Source organism: Neophocaena asiaeorientalis, unplaced genomic scaffold, assembly GCF_003031525.2.
Source record: "Neophocaena asiaeorientalis asiaeorientalis breed wild unplaced genomic scaffold, Neophocaena_asiaeorientalis_V1.1 scaffold1, whole genome shotgun sequence".
In the NCBI taxonomy this organism is placed as follows: Eukaryota; Metazoa; Chordata; class Mammalia; order Artiodactyla; family Phocoenidae; genus Neophocaena; species Neophocaena asiaeorientalis.
In genome coordinates, this window is record NW_020171981.1 from 357,644 (window position 1) to 374,866 (window position 17,223).

The 17,223-nt window shown below is 58.7% G+C and overlaps 2 protein-coding genes across 6 annotated transcripts; one reads left to right on the plus strand and one right to left on the minus strand.

The window, feature by feature from the left end:
• The first annotated feature begins 1,855 nt into the window (after positions 1-1,855).
• PLEKHH3 (pleckstrin homology, MyTH4 and FERM domain containing H3) lies at positions 1,856-10,327 on the plus strand. 5 transcript variants are annotated; one of them, XR_003003168.1, is made up of 13 exons: positions 1,856-2,175; positions 4,182-4,237; positions 4,575-4,654; positions 4,753-4,944; positions 5,031-5,188; positions 5,300-5,420; positions 6,201-6,507; positions 7,084-7,291; positions 7,531-7,667; positions 7,959-8,091; positions 8,287-8,720; positions 9,024-9,215; positions 9,930-10,016. XR_003003168.1 is itself a non-coding variant. In XM_024744066.1 (13 exons), exons 1-13 carry the CDS (start codon positions 2,014-2,016, stop codon positions 10,101-10,103), a joined length of 2,379 nt encoding a protein of 792 aa, XP_024599834.1. In that variant the 5' UTR covers positions 1,856-2,013; the 3' UTR covers positions 10,104-10,327. The 5 variants fall into 5 exon arrangements, 3 of the variants coding, with proteins under 3 accessions (XP_024599834.1, XP_024599835.1, XP_024599841.1); XR_003003170.1 differs by having other exon boundaries at positions 7,531-7,658; XM_024744066.1 differs by having other exon boundaries at positions 8,287-8,745; positions 9,930-10,327.
• Positions 10,328-11,207: 880 nt separating this feature from the next.
• On the minus strand, positions 11,208-16,276 carry TUBG2 (tubulin gamma 2). Its single transcript, XM_024746443.1, has 11 exons — positions 15,989-16,276; positions 15,585-15,697; positions 15,213-15,380; positions 14,836-14,904; positions 14,416-14,495; positions 13,883-14,009; positions 12,773-12,859; positions 12,523-12,672; positions 11,972-12,124; positions 11,727-11,888; positions 11,208-11,603 (listed from the first exon to the last, which is right to left on the minus strand). The coding sequence occupies exons 1-11, from the start codon at positions 16,035-16,037 to the stop codon at positions 11,406-11,408; spliced, it is 1,356 nt and encodes a 451-aa protein (XP_024602211.1). The 5' UTR covers positions 16,038-16,276; the 3' UTR covers positions 11,208-11,405.
• Between the last annotated feature and the right edge of the window lie 947 nt (positions 16,277-17,223).

Below are 17,223 nucleotides of genomic sequence, written 5' to 3' on the forward strand. Positions count from 1 at the left end.
TTACTATTTTTGACTCACCGGCTTGGAAGTGATTTGCAGCACGGCAGAGCTGGTGGGTGCCCCACGGCCCCGCCCCTTCGCACTCCGCCGCGCTTGGCTCTGAGTGGAAGGCGCTGAGAGCCTGGGTTGGGGTGAGGGGCTGCTGAGCCTGCTAAAGCTTTAGGCACTGACACCCCCTCCACCTTCACCCGGTCTCTGCCAACAGAGGTGAGGTGGGGAAGCTGCCAGGCGACGAGGGGCGAGCGTTCCTCCTGAACTAGTGTAAGAAAGAGCTTTCTAACAACCAGAGTGCTATCCAGTAATGGCTGCCTTAGCAAGTACCGAGTTCCCGGCCTCTGGAATGTTCCGGCTGAGGCTGTCGGGGACTGTGTGTGTGCCTATGCCTGGTGTGGGGGTAGGAACGGGGCCAGGAGATTCCCGTTTGGGGTTGGATTCGGTTACCACTCTACAGTCCCTTCTAAGGTTCGCTGGTGGAGAGAAAAAGTTATTTGAAAAGTTGAGTCGCAGTTTTTCACCTTGGAGAAAATCCAAGGAGAGAATTCCAATTTGCAAATTTCCAAAGAGTGGTTAGCACGGGCGGGGTGGGGGTGGGGCGACAGCCATTCTCCGTCTTCCTTGGGGACGGGCTCAGAGGGAATGTACTGAGCCTGCCGGAGAGAGGTTAGACAAGGGAAAGAACTTCCCTGCAGGCAAGGGCCTGGGATCCAGATAGGGAAGAGAGTATATGGTGTGGTGTTTCCATCCCTAGGAAGTCTCAGCGCAGGCCACTCTCATCTGGGGCGAGGGCAAGTCTGGGATGGCCTCTAAAGACATTGATCCCTGGTCTTTGTTTTACACAGTCACGACAGGCAGGCTGGTGTCCACGTGCGACAACTCTCGCAGTTTAATATCCGGTCAGCCAAGCTGGCCCGACCACTCCAGCCTGGAGTCTGGGGACCCAGGGCAAGAGGGGCGGAGCGTGGCGGGGATGTCTCCAGGGAGGCGCTGGCCTGTCGTCCCCGCCCTGTCCCGCCGCGCCCAGCTCCGGCTAGCCTTCCTTCTCGGAGTCTCCGGCGGCTGAGACCAAGAACCACGGCCTCCAGGGGCCAGGATCCAGGGAAGTCCCGGACACAGAGCCGATCTTCAAAGGGTCCCACACGCCAGTCACTGGGGGCCAACCTGGAACCCTCCACCAGTGATCTCAGGAATCGCCGCTGAGTCAGCAACGCACGCGCGCGCCCGCGGTCGCCCTGGCCCCGCCCCTCCTCTGGCCCCGCCCCGTCCGCTTAGAGCCTTGGTTAACCCCTTCCTACACAGAATCGCGGGACAGTCACCCTGAGGAGACTCCACTCCATTCGAAGACCACGGAATTCCCTAGAATCCGAAGTCACTCTCCCAACTGGAGTTCAGTGAGCTGTGCGCTCTACATTAGATTTTATTTCCGGCCTTGGTCTGCACTCTCTCAGAGTCTCTTCCTCAGCTTCTTCACCTCAAGAGGAGGTGACTGGAATCGCGGAACTGGACTCCTTCATCCAGGGGCGGAGGGCTACCTCTACGGCTGTGCTTGGCGCAGGTAGCTAAGGCTCTTTCCTTTCTCTGGAACCCTGAGACGAGACAGGGGTGCAGAGGACAGCAGTCGGAGCCTTTCTCTATGCCCTATGGGCACTTTGTTCTCCAAAGCTCCTGCTCGAGTGCTTTTAATTTGTTGGTTGGTGAGCCAAGAGTTAAAACAAGAGCTTGAAGGCGGGCTTCCGTGACGTCCCTAGCAGTCCGTGTCCGACCTCCGAAGCGGGGGCGTGGCTAACATCGCATTGCCCCCTCCCTCCTTATTCCCCTGCCCCTCCCCGCTGTCCCCACTAGCTAGCGACCCCTTGCACCCCAGAGCCAGACACCGCCTCCTCCCAGTCCCCCTCTCCCTTTCCCTCCTCCCTCCTCATCTTTCCCCCCGCTCGGGTCGGAGCCCCGCCAGTTTCTCCGACCCCCTGCAGCTCGGCCCCGGCTGCCCGCACCCCAATCCCCCGGCTGCTCGCCCGGATGCCTCTCCCCGGGGGATTGTGGTGGCTCCTCTGCTGCCGTCGAGGCTTTACTCTTCTGCACCGGGACTACGGGGACGGCGAGCTTAGCGGGGACGGGGACGAAGACGAGGACGAGGAGACCTTTGAGCTACGGACCCCGAGTCCAGCGGGCGGCGGGAGGGTAAGTCCCGGGGGGTTTGAAGCCTTGTCTCAATCCCTCTCACTACAACCGGCCGTCACGCCTGATCCTGCTCCAGACTCGAGCCAAACGCCGTGCTCTTGTGGACTGGGGACTCGGGAGACGTTTTTGCCTGGGGGCCAGAAGCCCCCGAGAGCTCAAGCAGCAGCCCGCCTCGGGATGTGCCTGTGGGCCTCGCGCAGCACGCTGGGCGCTGTCCACCTGCTGGGGGCCCTGAGGCAGGGGAGGCGTCACGCCTGGCCCGACCTGGCCCAGCCTCTCCCTTCCCCGCTGGGCCCGCGTCCCATCCCGTCTCCTTCCGCCTCCGCCAGCGCCGAGGAATGTGGCGAGGCCGGCTGGGCGGCTCGGACACCTGGGTCCGCTCCGCTTCCAATTCATGAGCGCTGAGCGCTGGGGCCAGATGCGGGAGTTCCCGCCGCGGGGACCTGGGCAAGGGGAAGCAGGCATCCTCAGACTGGGGTCCGTGGCGGGGACCCCATGGAGAGGGAGCTGGGGGCCACAACTCTCCGAGGACCCCTCATCATTACCCTGACACTCAGGGCCTCCCTGGTGAGGCTCCTGGGGAATCCCTGAGGGAACGGTGAGGGACACTCGGCTCCCGGGTTTTGTCGAATCTCCCCGTGGCGAAACTGAGGCTCTATTGGTGTGGGAGACCATCATCCCCTGACGTCCCCTCTCTGATGCCCCTGCACGCCAGCAAGCAAACTTCGGGCAACCAGACTCGCGTGTGCTGTGGCCTGGGTCAGGCTCCCTTCCCCCGCTCAGGGGTCCCCAGCAGGCCCGGTGGCTCAGTGCCCGGGTGGGGCGGGCTGCGCCGCTGGGGCCGGCGCCAGCACCTGGCGGAGGCGGAGGGCGGATAAATATAGAGGGGGGGCGGGGAGGGAGGGAATCAGGGGACTGCGATTAGGGGAGTTGGTCTAAGAGAGGGGTCAGCACCTGCCCTTATGGTAGTGTGGCTGAGAGCCCCTCTCCGACCCTCCAGAAGATAAGAGGACCTGCGCCCCCGAAGGCACAGGACCCAGGCGTCCCCAAGGTTCCAGCCTGAGCAGGGTCGGCTTTGTGAACCACTGCCACTGCCTCCCTCATGCTCCACCTCTACCGCCGCCCCCCTCCTCGGAGCTTGGGGACAGGTGTCCCTGGCCCCCTTCCCCCACCTCCCCCTCCTGACTTTAGCTGCCTGGATGCAATGGGACCATGGCACAGTTCCCGCCTGACCTGGCTCCTGGCAGGGTTTTAGGCCTTTCTTAGACCCCAGTCTACAGTAGAAGTTCCAGGGCACAGGGAGTGTGGTAGGGGGAGGGCAAAATCCTGGACTGTACCTCCCATGGAGAGTATTCTTCAGCCTGGCCTGAGCCCCAGCAAAAGGACAGGGTCTTTACTTCCTACTGAGTTTCAGGGGTCCCTGTGGGAGGGTATAAGAAGCTCTTGGAGAAAGCCCTATACCGAAAGGGTCCCTCTTCCCTTCATTCACCTCCGTGCCTACTGCCTGCCTGCCAGCCTGAACGCCCGCCAGCCAATGAAGGGAGATGAGGAGGGGGGGGTGACTTCGACTGCCAGAGCAAGAAAGGACTTCATCCACCTCTCCCTCTTCACAGATCGGGAACCTAAGGCCCAAAAACTCGAAGGGGCTTGCCAGGGTTCCTCAGCAAGTTTGTAGATCCGAGTTAGCGGTTGAGCCGGTATTAGAACCCAGGTCTCCTGACTCTCTGCCCAGTGCTTTTTCTACTCTACCCCAACACCTGATCGCCTCTTTAAAGAATCACAGCGACCAGGCGAGAGTCTTGGCTTTTTAGCTTGGGCTATTCTGTAGAGACTGGTGGAAGGGGCTAGCCCAGTGGCTTCAGCTCGCTCGGTCACAGTCACAGTCACAGTCACCATCCCACTCCTTGATTCCCCAATCCTCTGAGCGGCACTGTCCTGGGCCAGAAGCCACTGGCATCCTGCGAGGAGGGTTCTTAGCCTGAGGGCCGCCCTGCCTGTTTCCCCAGGGCCCCCTGGATGTGACGCTGACTCAGCCTGTGAGGAGCGGTCCAGTCTCAGACAGGTGAACTCAGCCCCCGCGTCCCATGGTCTGGGACCCCCATGTTCACCGGCTTCCCTCCCGTGGTTGTGCAATAAGGGAAAGGCCTTACGCCGGACGCTGTGGTTTGGCCGGGGTCCCGGGGGGCGGTCCGGCTGGGGGCGCGGGGAGGAAGGGGGGGATCCAGGCTATTTCTGGTGCGAGGTCAGAACGGCCCAGCAGTTCCCACAGCCTGGGGGAGGGGTGCCCAGCCCGGGGAGTAGGCACCCCTCGCTGTCTGGGGAGCCCATAGAGAGGAGCCTCCTGGAGGCGGGGTGCAGGACCGGCAGGCTTGCCCAACCCTCGCTCCCTTCTTGCCCAGGCTGCAAAGCTGGGAGGAGACACGGAGCCTCATCCCGGAGAAGGGGCCGTCAGAAGACGACCCAGACGTCGTCGTGAAAGGTGGGGATCCACCTCATGCGCTCTAGAGGCCCCAGTCCCAATCCTCCACGGGATAATGTCTTCTCCTGCCGATCCCCTTTCCGTCTTTCTCCCCGAAGGTTGGCTGTACCGCGAGCCCCGCGGAGGAGGGGCGCGGCCCTGGTTGCCCCCGCGCCGAGCCTGGTTCGTGCTCACCCGGGACTCCTTGGACCAGTTCAGCAGCAGCGGGAAGGGGGCGCGGCGCCTCGGGAGCCTCGTGCTCACCAGCCTGTGCTCGGTGACCGGCCCTGAGCGCAGGCCCAAGGAGACCGGTGAGACCTCATGGGGCTTCTCCTACCTCCCTAGGTAGCTGCCCCAGCCAGCCCTGATTGACCTCCGCGGCCTCTCTTTCCCCCAGGTCTGTGGTCAGTGACCGTGTCTGGCCGGAAGCATAGCGTCCGGCTCTGCTCGCCCCGCCAGGCTGAGGCAGAGCGCTGGGGGGTGGCGCTGCGCGAAGTGATAGCCTCCAAGGCGCCGCTGGAGACCCCCACCCAGCTGCTGCTCAGGGACATTCAGGTGCGAGGGAGGGAACTCCATGGACAAAGAGGAGGGTGGTGGACCCGTAAACTTTCTGGGTTCATGGTGAGCCCCCTTCTCCATCACTTTGATCATTTCCATGGCCTCTAGGAGAGTTATGGGGACCCGGAAGCTGTGGCCCTTATTTACAGACGGAACCCAATTCTGAGGCACACTAGTGGGGCCCTGTATGCCCCACTCCTGCCCCTGCCCTACGGAGTCAGTGCCCCAGGTGAGTGGTGCCATGGCCCAAGTCCCTTGGGTGAGGAATCTGAATGCCTCACCTGATAGGGATCTAGGAGTCCTCAGGGGGCCTACCCAGCCCCTCAGTTTTCAAAGGATGAAGATGAAACCAGAAGCTGAGCAGACTGGTACCCAAGGTAGAGGGGGAGGAAAGCCAGCACAGAAAGTAAAGGCTCCCTTTGACCACCTTCTCTGGACCCCATTCTGACTACTGATGTTCCTTCATGAGTTTTTTACACCCTCTATTTTGTTATTTCATTATACTCTCAACACCATGGCATACTGCCTTTACAAGTGGTGGAAAAGCCACCACCTTGGGAGAATGTGCTGACCTCATCTAGTTATACTTCTCCCCAAAAGGGAATAGTGACAGGCCCAGGTCCTCAAGCTAGAGGATTAAGGGGAGCTGGGAGAAGAACCCTGGTTTTCTGACTCGCGGTCCAACCTGTTTTCTGGCCCATGGTGATAGCTGTCAGTACCCAATTGCAGAATCTGAAGGTTGACCCTGTGTCCTTATAGTCCATCCATCCAACTCAAAGTGCAGCCTTAGGGGATCTGGAGGGGGAGATTCCCGGGAGGCAGGGGTTGAATTTGGCTCTGTGGGGACGATTGCTTTCCCTTCACTCTTCCTGTCCTTCGCACTCTCCCCTCCTTGCCACCCCTGTCCCCTTACATTCCCTCTGACCTTCCCCTGGTTCACGCCTTCCTCCCAGGGCCCAGCTCTGTGTCCCCTCTCCAAACCGTCCCTCCGCCCCCGCCGTCCCCGCAGGTCCGGGCTACGCTCCCTTGCGCGAGGAGGCGGTGCGGCTGTTCCTGGCGCTGCAGGCCCTGGAGGGGGCGCGGCGCCCCGGGCCCCTGATGCAGGGTGTGCTCCAGACCTGCCGGGACCTGCCCGCGCTCCGAGATGAGCTCTTCCTGCAGCTGGCTAAGCAGACCTCGGGCCCCGCAGGCCCCCCCGGGCCTCCAGCTACCCAAGACCCCGCGGCCCTGCGGTACTGGCAGCTCCTCACTTGCATGAGCTGTACCTTCCGGCCTGGTGGACCTGTACGGGGGCACCTCCTGGGGCATCTGGAGAGGTGAGAGGGGAGGCGTGGGGGTAAGGCCAAGGCAAGGGAGCTAAGGGGCTGGAAAAGAATGGCAGTCTTTCCAAAGAGTTTGGCAGATGGAGAACTTGGACCCAGACAAGGGAAGGGACTTGCCCCAAGGTCAGGGCTCTGCTAACATGCATAGTGGGAATTACAAGATCATACACCACTTGCGGGCGGAGGAATTACAAAAAGCCTCCCGCTTTGGGCAGCGGAATTATTAAAAGGCTGTTCTTCTCGGAGCTGATGCAGTCCAGCGCCAGGGCTTTTAGGTTGGAAAGAGGAATGCGGCTGGAGTTTGGATTTCAACCCGAAGGAGGATCATGGAAACTTTGGGAAGTGGGAGGAGGCAGTAAGGAGAAAGCTGCCAGGGGCCTTAGAAAGTAATTCTGCTCCATACAGAGCATCAGGGTAGATTCAGAAGAGCTGGCCGCACTGCCTTCAAGGAACTTAGAGTTGGAGGGGAGGGAATCGGCGAGGCGAAATAAACTATAAAGTAAGAAGGCAATAGGGTGGAGGTGAAGGAAAGCCCTTGGAGCACTGACTCTCCAGTTCTCCCTAACCCAGGACTGAGCAGGCGCTTCCGGACTCGGAACTGGCGGCATATGCGCGCTTCATACGAAAAGCGCTGGGCCGGACGCGCGGCCGGGAGCTGGTGCCCTCGCTGGCAGAGATTTCCGCGCTGAGCCGGCGGCAGGAGTTGTTGTGCACCGTGAACTGTCCGGGGGCTGGTGCCTGCCCTGTGGCCATAGACTCCCACACCACGGCGGGAGAGGTAAGACCACAGAGAAAGCCCCTGAAACCTCAACCTTCCTCCCAGCTCCCCGTGCCTGGCTCTCCTGGTGCCTGGGCCCTAGGGTTTGCCCGAGTCTGAGAGTCATCAGCTGGGTAACGGCTGTGTGTGGCGGGACTAAGAGACCTGAAAGACCCCTCCAGTTGGACCCCTCCAGAAGTACTGGCAAGACCCCTGTGCGGTCTGGGTCTGACTTTCCTCTTATGTTCTCACCCCTCCAGGTTGCTCGAGAGCTGGTGGGGCGGCTGGGCTTGACCCGGAGCCGCAATGCATTCGCGCTGTACGAGCAGCGAGGGTCCCAGGAGCGAGCCCTGGCCGGGGGGACTCTCGTGGCCGACGTGCTCACCAGGTTTGAGAAGTAAATGTCCAGCCCCAGCCCTGCTCTCCGTTAGCCCATTCGCCTCTCGGCTTCGGTCAATCCCTAAGCAAACGTTTACCGAGCGCCTGCCGCTTGCCCGGCACAGTCGTTTCACTGGTTCACAGATGGATTCTTGTCCGCCGGCGGTTTGCAGTCTGGCTTCAAGGCTTGCCTCCTCTGTCCGTTCCGCCCGGGCCCCGCCCCAAACATCTGGCCCCGCCTTTTTCCCCTGGGCCCGCGCCTTGGGGGCCCCTGCCTCCCGGACACATCGCGGCCTTCTTTATTCTGCAGCTTGGCGGCGGAGGAAGCCGGGCTGGAGGACCCGCCGGAGTCCGGATGGAGACTGTGTCTGCGTCTTCACGGACCTCTGCACCCTGAGGGACTGTCCCCAGACGGTCACGAACTGCCCTTCCTCTTTGAGCAGGTGAGGATCTCTGGCATTCACGCCCAGCGAAGACACGCGAGCCTGAACCCCTCCGTTTCTGGGCCATCGCATTTCGTCGTTATGGCAACCCCGGGGGAGGCGGTGCTCGAACCCAGACCTCAGGTGCCACACCCCTAGGTGTCTTCGAGACGGTACCCCGCCGCTCCCGCGCTGATGACCCCTGCCTCCCCGTAGGCTCAAGCTCTGCTGCTGCGCGGCCGGCCGTCCCCGCCCGACGACACGCTGCGCGCCCAGGCGGCGCTGCGCCTGCGGAGCCTGCACCGAGACTTCTCCCCGCGGGCGCCTCTGCCGCGCCTGGACCGTTTTCTGCCCACCCCGGCCCCGCCGCGTGAAGCCCCTCTCCGCCCGGTGCCCAGGCCTCCCCGCTCCGCCGCCCTGCTGGCCGGGGCAATCTGGAGTCCGGCCCTGGCCAAGAGGCGGGCGGAGCGGGCCCGGCGCGGCGGGGCCGGCCGCACGGCGGGAAGCGTGGCCCGCGAGGGAGGAGGTGGCGCCGGCACAGCGGCTGCTGTGCTGGGAGGCTGGAAGCGGCTACGGGGCATGGGCCGAGCTGAGGCCATGGCTGCCTACCTGGCTCTGGCGGCGCAGTGTCCAGGGTTCGGCGCTGCTCGGTATGACGTTCTGGAGCTGAGCACGGTGAGGGGGAGAAGGGAGAGGGGGACTCTGGCGGCCCGAGCCCCACACCTTTGCCCCAGAGCCACAGGCCCCCATTGTGGGTCACTTCACTCCCTACGCCCAGCACAGCTGCCCATTCTCAAACCCCAGGAGTCACTGGCCCTGGGGCCCTCACCTCTGTGGAGCTGTGGATTATAGGGGGGGACCAGGAAACTTCTTGCTCACAGCCATCTCCCCACACCAAAAATAATGCTGCAGGGTCCCCTCCTTCCACCCTGACTCTGCCTGTCTGTCCGCAGGAGCCTGGTGGGGGCGCTCCACAGAAGCTATGCCTGGGCCTGGGAGCCAAGGCCATGTCCCTCTCCCGACCGGGTGAGACACAGCCCGTTCACAGTGTCAGCTATGGCCGTGTGGCCGCCTGCCAACTAATGGGCCCCCACACCCTGGCATTGAGGGTGGGAGAGAGCCAGCTCCTCCTGCAGAGTCCCCAGGTGAGTGGGAAGAGGGTGTAGAAGGAGGAAGGAAGGGAAAGGATGTCAAGAAACATTTATTAAGCATTGAGCATGGGCCAGGTACAGCTCTAGACCCTGGGGATCCAACAGTGATCAAAGAAAAACTAAAGGAGCTTACATCAGAGCCAGCGATCAGACACTAAAGGAATCAAAGACTTTTTTTCTTTTTTTTTTTTCTAATTTTTTTGGCCACACCAGGCGGCATGTGGGATCTTAGTTCTGACCAGGGATGGAACCCATGCCCCCTGCAGTGGAAGTGTGGAGTCTCAACCACTGGATAGCCAGGGAAGTCCCCTCAAAGACTATTTAAGACAGTGACAAATGCTATGAAGGAAAGGGTAGTGAGACAGGAAGTGATTGGAGGGGGCCATAGCATTAGGTAGGACGGTCAGGAAAAGATACGCAACAACAGTGACACTTAAGCTAGCCAAAGGAAGATCTGGGGGCACAGCATTCCAGGTAGAGGGACTTGCAAGTGCAAAGGCCCTGAGTTGAGAATAACCTTAGGATATTATAGGAGCAGAAAGAAGCAAGTGTGGTTGGCACATTGTGAGTGAGGGAGAGCGATGATGAGGAAGGAAAAAGACTGTAGGGGGCAGCTCATGTAAGGCCTTGGGAAGGAGCCTGGGTGGAGGTTAAGAAAAAGGAGAACCCAGTGGCCCCTTGTGTACTCTGACCTCTGTCCTCCCTTAGGTGGAAGAGATCATGCAGCTGGTGAATGCCTACTTGGCCAACCCCTCCCCTGAGAGGCCCAGCAGTAGTCCTCCTCCATGCCAAGACCTGCCAGACACCTCCCCTCCCAGCCAGCACCCGGGCCTGGACGAGCCCCAGGGACAGTCTGGCTGTTTGGGGCAGCTGCAGGACTGAGCTTGCCAAGAGGTCACGACCTCCCTCTTGCCTCCATCCTGGACTTGGACTGCTCTGTGATTTCAGGGAACCATGGACCCTTTTGGCCCTGCAGGGACAGGGCACACCCCACACCCAAGGGCTGCAATGGGTGCAGACAATTTTCTAGTTTGTTTCTTAATTTATTTGTAGAAGAGAAGACACACACACAAAAATTCCTTATTTACACAAACCCTTGCTGCTGTGGGAGTGTTGTCAGTGGGACAAGTTGGAGCCCCAGGGCTCAGAGCTCCACCTCCGGGGATGCCCACACTCTGGGCTTTTACCAGCACTGAGGGGAGTCTGAACACCGCAGGGCTCCACCCTCCGTGACCTTCTGGACTTAACCTCCTCCTGGCCCGTATGCTGCCCTAGGGTGGTGGTGGGGGCAGGCAAGAGGACAGTTTTGGAAGCTGGCAATCACCCTTCTTCCACCGAGTGGCATAGGGGTGGCCTCTTGGCATCCCTGAGGCCCGAGGACAGTGAGTCATCAGGACTGGCACTACCCAGTCCTACCCTGGTGTCCAGCTTCTGGGTCTTGGTTGGGTCCATCTTTAATGTCCCCACTGCTTTGGGACTGGAACGGAAGAAGCTTGGGGCAGGGTCAGACCCAAGAACTGCTCTGGCACAGATTAAGAATTTATCAGGATGGGCTCAGCCCTGCTTTTATCAGATTTGGGCTGAATTAGATCGACTCCTGAGGATCTAATCGCCTTGTGCCTGGGAATACAGTCTTGGCTCTCCTGACCCGCTCAGAATGCTGCAGGCTGTCCTTCAGTAGCCTCTACAGCCTCTGCCCTGAGTGGAGGAGGCTGGGGCACTATGGGCAATATTGATCCACCCTGGGGCAGGAGCTTAGGCGCTGAGGAGACAGCAGGCAGCAGTAATCCTCTATAGTCTTGAGAGTAGGACTGGCTCCAGAGCAGCTTGGTTCTAGGTAAGGGATGCTCATGGAAACAGTGGACACACAAAGACCGGGACTCAGCTAGAGCAGGTTAAGGCCACCCTACCGACATATGCCTGGGAACTGTGGGGCACCATGGAGATACTTTTATCATCCCCCATACTCACAGACCAAAGCCTGACTATTCTCACAATGCAGCTTTATTACTTTATTAGAGCTAAATAAGCAAATCAAGGGTCAGGCATGGAAGGGAGGGAGCAGGGCCAACTCCTGGGCTGAAGAAGAACCTAGAAAGCTTGTTGGTGAGGGGAATTTGGACCAGAGGGACCAGGCATGATGGAGGCTGTGCTTACTGTCCAGCGGGTGCAGTGGGGAGGAATTCACTGCTCCTGGGTGCCCCAGGAGATGTAGTCTGGCCGCGTGGCTGCGTGGTACTCATCAATGAGCTCCTGCACGACCTCCCTGGACCTGTCCAGCTCGTCAAAGTTCTCCTTGAAGATGTCCTCCTTGCGGAACTGCTCCAGGAAGGCCTCCCGCTTCCGCAGCTTGTCGTACTGCTGGCAGGAACTTTCAAAGAGCTGCAAGAGATGGAAATCTCCAGGAGCCAGTGCAAGATAAGGGCTTGGAATGGATCTGGGGGAGAATGAGGAAGGTGGCTAGTGGAAGAGAGTGGCCAAAGAAGACCAGGAGGCTAGGCTCACCGAGGAGATGCTGGTGTGGTTGGCCATCATTAGCCCGCTGACCCTGTGGGCAGAAGGCAGGTAGGGCGACTTCCTGGACAGGGCCACCTGGATGCTGGCTGGGCCCCAGGGGATGAAGTTGGCCAACTTCCGTTCCCGGATCCTCTGCAGGCTCTTGTGGACCTGGGGTGGGCACAGGAGTGGTGGTGGTAGCCTCTCCTCTACCCCTGTGGGCTCTGGGGGTAGAACGAAGGGGCCTCACCTACCTGGGTGGGGTCCACCTCCCCCTGGATGATGTTGAGGATGGCGATGTAGCAGTGGTTGGTCTGGCGGTCCCGGCCCGTGGACACCATCACGTTCTTGGGCTGCAGGAGCCTCCTCATGACATCCAGGACCGTGGTCTTCCTCACGCTGGCCACCTGAGGGGACAGTGGCCACAGGGCACAGTCGAGAAACGCGTGGACAGAGAGCAGTAGGCCACACACGTCCCCGTCAGACTCGGGGTAGTTTGGCCTCTGTGGGGAGTGTCCTTAGATTCTGGCCCACGCCGAGCCTCTGCTGTGGGGTCAGGGATCTCAGTCCTCCCGAGCTCAGCAAACTCACGCCCTCGTGCAGGAGCATCAGCGGACCCCGCGCAGCCCGGGCCCTGCAGGGAGCCACAGGCAGAGGCGAGAGGAGCGCAAGTCAGCCAGGAGGTCGCCCAGCCTGTGCCAGTCCCTGAGCGCAGGGCCTCTGGGGGCCGCACGGGGCGGCTCCGGGTGCAGCAGGGAAAGAGAAAGGCAAGTCAGGGCCTGCTGGGCCTGCGGGCTGCTCTTACCGACTGGTCCGTGGTGAGGGGTGTGTAGCCGGTCATGAGGAAGTGGAGCCGTGGTGTGGGAATGAGCGAGGCGATGAGGCCGATGAGGTCGTTGTTCATGTAGCCGGGGTAGCGCAGGGTGGTGGTGCTGGCCGACATGATGGTGGACACCTGGGGACAGGGGTGCTGTGTCAAGGGCCTTGTCTTGGGAGGCCTCCCTTCCCCCGATGGCGGGGTTCCAGTCCAAAGGAGTCTAGGAGTGAGGGCTCACCAGCTGGTTGATCTGAGAGAAGGATGGGTTCTGGATGTGCAGGCGGTCTGTGGCGATCCGGTTCAGGGCTGTGTTGTCCAGCACCACCTGGGGGGACAGAAGAGGGTCACGGCACCTTTTTGAGGAGAAAGGGGGCAGAGAAATAAGTTATTTGCTTAGTCCCCCTCTGAACTCCAAAACTAGGAAGAAGTCCAAAACTAGAAAGTAGGTGTGCTAATTTAAAGGGCAAGTACTGTCTCTGGGGCATCAAGAGACACGTTTCTACCACCCAGTGCATTAAACAAATATTTACTTGTCCAACATGTGCCAGGCATGGTGCCTAGAGAAACTATGGAGAGTACAACAGGCATGGTCTTCCCCCTCACCACATCTACAGTCTAGAGGAGGGAGACCGACATTAAATATAAAACAACAGAAAAGTATAGTTATAGCCTGAAATATGCACAAAGGAATTTGACCTTGTCTGGGTGGTCAGGGAAGGTTTTGCTAAGAAAGTGACCCTTGGGCTGAGAATGTAAGCATGAGTAGGCATTAAACAGGCTAAGTGGAGCGGCTTCCCTGGTTGCGCAGTGGCCAAGAATCCGCCTGCCAATGCAGGAGACAAAGGTTCGAGCCCTGGTCCGGGAAGATCCCACATGCCGTGGAACAACTAAGCCCGTAAGCCACAGCTACAGAGCCTGCGTGCCACAACTACTAAAGCTCGCGCGCCTAGAGCCTGTGCTCTGCAACAAGAGAAGCCACCGCAATGAGAAGCCCGCACACCGCAACAAAGAGTAGCCCCGCTCGCTGCAACTTGAGAAAGCCCGTGCGCAGCAGTGAAGACTCAACGCAGCCAAAAATAAAATAAATTAGTTAATTAATTAAAAAAAGAAAAACAGGCTAAGTGGAGACACGTGAGGTGGGGGCGTGTTATTCACTTTGCTGAGAGTCTTGCTGCCTAAAGGGACTATAAGAAACTTGGGATCAGGTCCTTATTTCATAATTGGTCCACCAGGTATGGCTTTGTTGGTCCTCTGTTCTCTGGGCAAGGGCTTGGGAAGGACAGGGTGTAGATGTCTCTCTGGTTTGGGGAGGTCGACCAAAGCCCCCACTCCCTCCTCGCATGCTCACCACACAGTCTGCGTTCTGGGTCAGCCTCTTGAGCGTGAGCAGTGAGTTGTAGGGCTGGACCACCACATCGCTCATCTCATCCTGGTTGGGAAACACTGAGTATGTCTGCACCAGCTTCTTGGGATACCTGGGGGTAAGGAGGAGGGAAAGGGGAAGGTGACATAGTGAATTGGAAGGACTCTCATCACTGCCCATCTCTAGCTTCTCTAGGGATAACAGGGGCCATTCCTTTCCAAGTGCCACCAACGTCTTATACAAAAGGGGTGAGGGCAGAACTGAGTCTTCAGAGCCCAGAAGCCAAAAAAGATAAGCCTAAAGCATCAAACCTCGTAGGTCCCCTTCTCCCCCTAGGCAAAACCCCCACCTGGGAGTTACTGCTTCCAAGATGTTCCCTGGGTGGCCAGGCTCTGTTCCTACCTATGACTCAAAGGTGGTAGTGGCAGGCCTTCCAGTCCGAAAGAAAAAAGCGATAAAAAGGAAAGACATTACCCAGGGAAACAGGGCTAATGCCCTCTCCCCAAACACAGGCTTACCTGTCATTCAGTCGCTCTAAGAGGTAGGAACCCAGGCCAGAACCGGTGCCCCCAGCGATGGAATGACACAGCACAAAGCCCTGCAAGGGAGGGATGGAGAGGCAGTCTCCAGGGATCTGGCAGAGAGGCTTCAGGCTCGTGTCATTCCCCATTCCCAACACGCTAATGTGTCAAGGCTTCCTCTATGTCCATCCAGGCTGAGGCTCCTTGAGAAGGAAGGAGCTGATGCCATCCAGATTGGGATCTCCTTGAGGACAAGGACTGTACCTTATTTACCTCACTATCTCACATCTGATACTCAATGGAAGAGTTTTGAATTGAATTGCCCCCCTCACACATCTGATCAGGCTACCTCCTGACCTTTCCCCAGCACTTTTCAGCTTCCTCCCCACCCCCACCCCCCCAGGGGGGCAGCCTCACCTCTAGGCTGTCACTTCCATCTGCTTCTCGGTCTATGATGTCAAAGATGTCTTCATGGATTTTCTCACCCTGTATAGAGACATGAGGAGGGAGGATGAGGATGAAGTTTCTGGAGAGCATCTCTTTTCAGCACCAATAATTCTACTGTCGGACACTGCTGCCACCTCAAACAGAGGGCTATGTCCCTCCCCCCAGAAATGCTACTTTGCAAATGGTTTGCACAAAGTTTGCATCAACCTCTCTCTGGCTGTCCCTCTTATCAGGGTAATCCCCTTGTCTCTTATTTATTGTCAGTGTGGTCAAATTCCCAGACTGCTTGTGCCTGCTTTGCCCCAGGAAGGGAACATCAAGAATCTCTGGGATGGCCACCTGGATACCTGGGAGAATCCGCTGGCCCAGTTGTTGCCAGCTCCTCCTCCATGTTCTGACAGGTAGATGTTCTCTGGGTTGTAGAGCTTGGCATAGGGGGAATTGAGGATGGAATGGATCACCCGCGGCTCCAGGTCCAGCAGCACCGCCCTGGGGATGTAGTGTTCATCGTCCGCCTGTCAAGGGGAGTCCAGGATCGGGCCCAATAAGCTCGGGCCCACCCACTCCTCCAGTCCTCCCAACTCTGGCTCCTGCCTGCCCTCCCTCTTCAAGCCAGCCGCCCTGGCTCCTCTGCCCAGCGGGTTTCCAGTACCAAGCCACTGCCCTTCCCTTCAGGCCCCCTGGGCCACTGCCGGCCCGGGCCAAGTCGCTGGGGGCACCTGGTAGAAAAAGACGTCCTTGCGGTCAGTGCCTTCGGTGGCGAACTCCTCCACGATGCCCTCGGGGCTGATACCATGCTCGGCGCACAGCTGTTTCCAGAACTCGAACCCAACTGTGGGGAGAGGAGAGACGCCTGGATCTGCTAGAGCCGTAAGGCCTCAGGAGCCCAGGGTGAGGCTCAGAGGCTGTCACTCTCAGAGGGTGGGCCCAAGAGTCTGGGAGCCGTGACAGCCGGGGGCTGGAGGCAGGGCTCTCGGTCTGGGGTCCGGGGCTTGGTTCATCATGCGCAGTAGGGCAGGGGGTTCATGGAAGGGAAAGCGGGGGCTGGAGGATGCGAAGCACTCGGGTGGGACCCGAAGGGGCAGAACCGGAGACTGGCTGGGCCCGGCGATCGTTCGCTCACTCTGGTTGCCGCACTGGCCCAGTTGCAGGGTGATGATCTCCCGGGGCATTGCTTTTCAGACGAGGGCGCGCCAGCCCGTCCGGGCCCAGCGGGAGTCACGGCAGGGACTAATGCCTGGCAGCTGGACGCGCAGGACGTGGCGAGCGCGCGCTCTCTTCGGCTTTTGACGCGGATGCTCAGTCTGCGCGTGTGCAGTGCGGGCCTCCCCTCGGCCGGCGGCCGCGGAGCCCAACCTGGGCATCTTCTCCCCCACAGCAGTTGCAGCTGGAATTCCGCACAGGCGCAGAGTGAGGCCACGCCCCTCCTGCCCACCCACCCCAGCTCCGCGTCTGCGTAGTGAGACTTGCCAGGCCGCGGGGTAGCGACTGAGTGTGGGGGAGGGGAGGGGAGGGGCGATTCAGGTGTCTGGAATCAGCCGCGCTTCACAGGTAGGTGAGTGGTTCTGCCCGCTCTGCTCGGTAGAGGAGCTGGATCAAGCCAATTTTCTTCTTTTAAATTTCTATTTTTAAATTAAATGTACCTAACAAAATTTTCCATTTTAACCATTTTAAACTACAATTCTGTGGGATTAAGTACATACACATTCTGCAACCGTCACCACCATTCATCTCCAGAACTGTCACCTTCCCAAGCTGAAACTGTACCCCCTGAACAGTAACCCCGCCCCCATCGCCATTCTACTTTCTGTCTCTATGAATTTGACTACTCTAAGTAACTCATATAAGTGGAATCACACCGTTTTGTCCTTTTGTGTCTAATTTCATTTAGCATAATGTCATCAAGGTTAGTCCATGTTACAGAATATATCAGAATTTTATTCCTTGTTAAGGCTGTATAATATTCTGTTGTATGCATATACCACATTTTGTGTTTAATCCATCCATCCATGGACACTGGAGTTGCTTCCACCTATTAGCTCTTGTGAATAATGCTGCTATGAACATGGATGTACAAATATCTGTTTGACTGCCTACTTTCAATTCTTCTGGGTATATGCCCAGAAGCGGAATTGCTGGATCATAGGATAATTCTGTGTTTACTTTTTTTGAGGAATTGCCATACCATTTTCCACAGTGGGTGCACCATTTTACATTCCCACCAGCAATGCACAAGAGTTCCAAATTCTCCACATCCTTGCCAACACTTGTTACTTAAAAAAGAAAAAAGTAGACATCTTAATGAATGTGAAGTGGTATCTCATTGTGGTTTCTATTTTATTTTAAATTTAAAAAAAT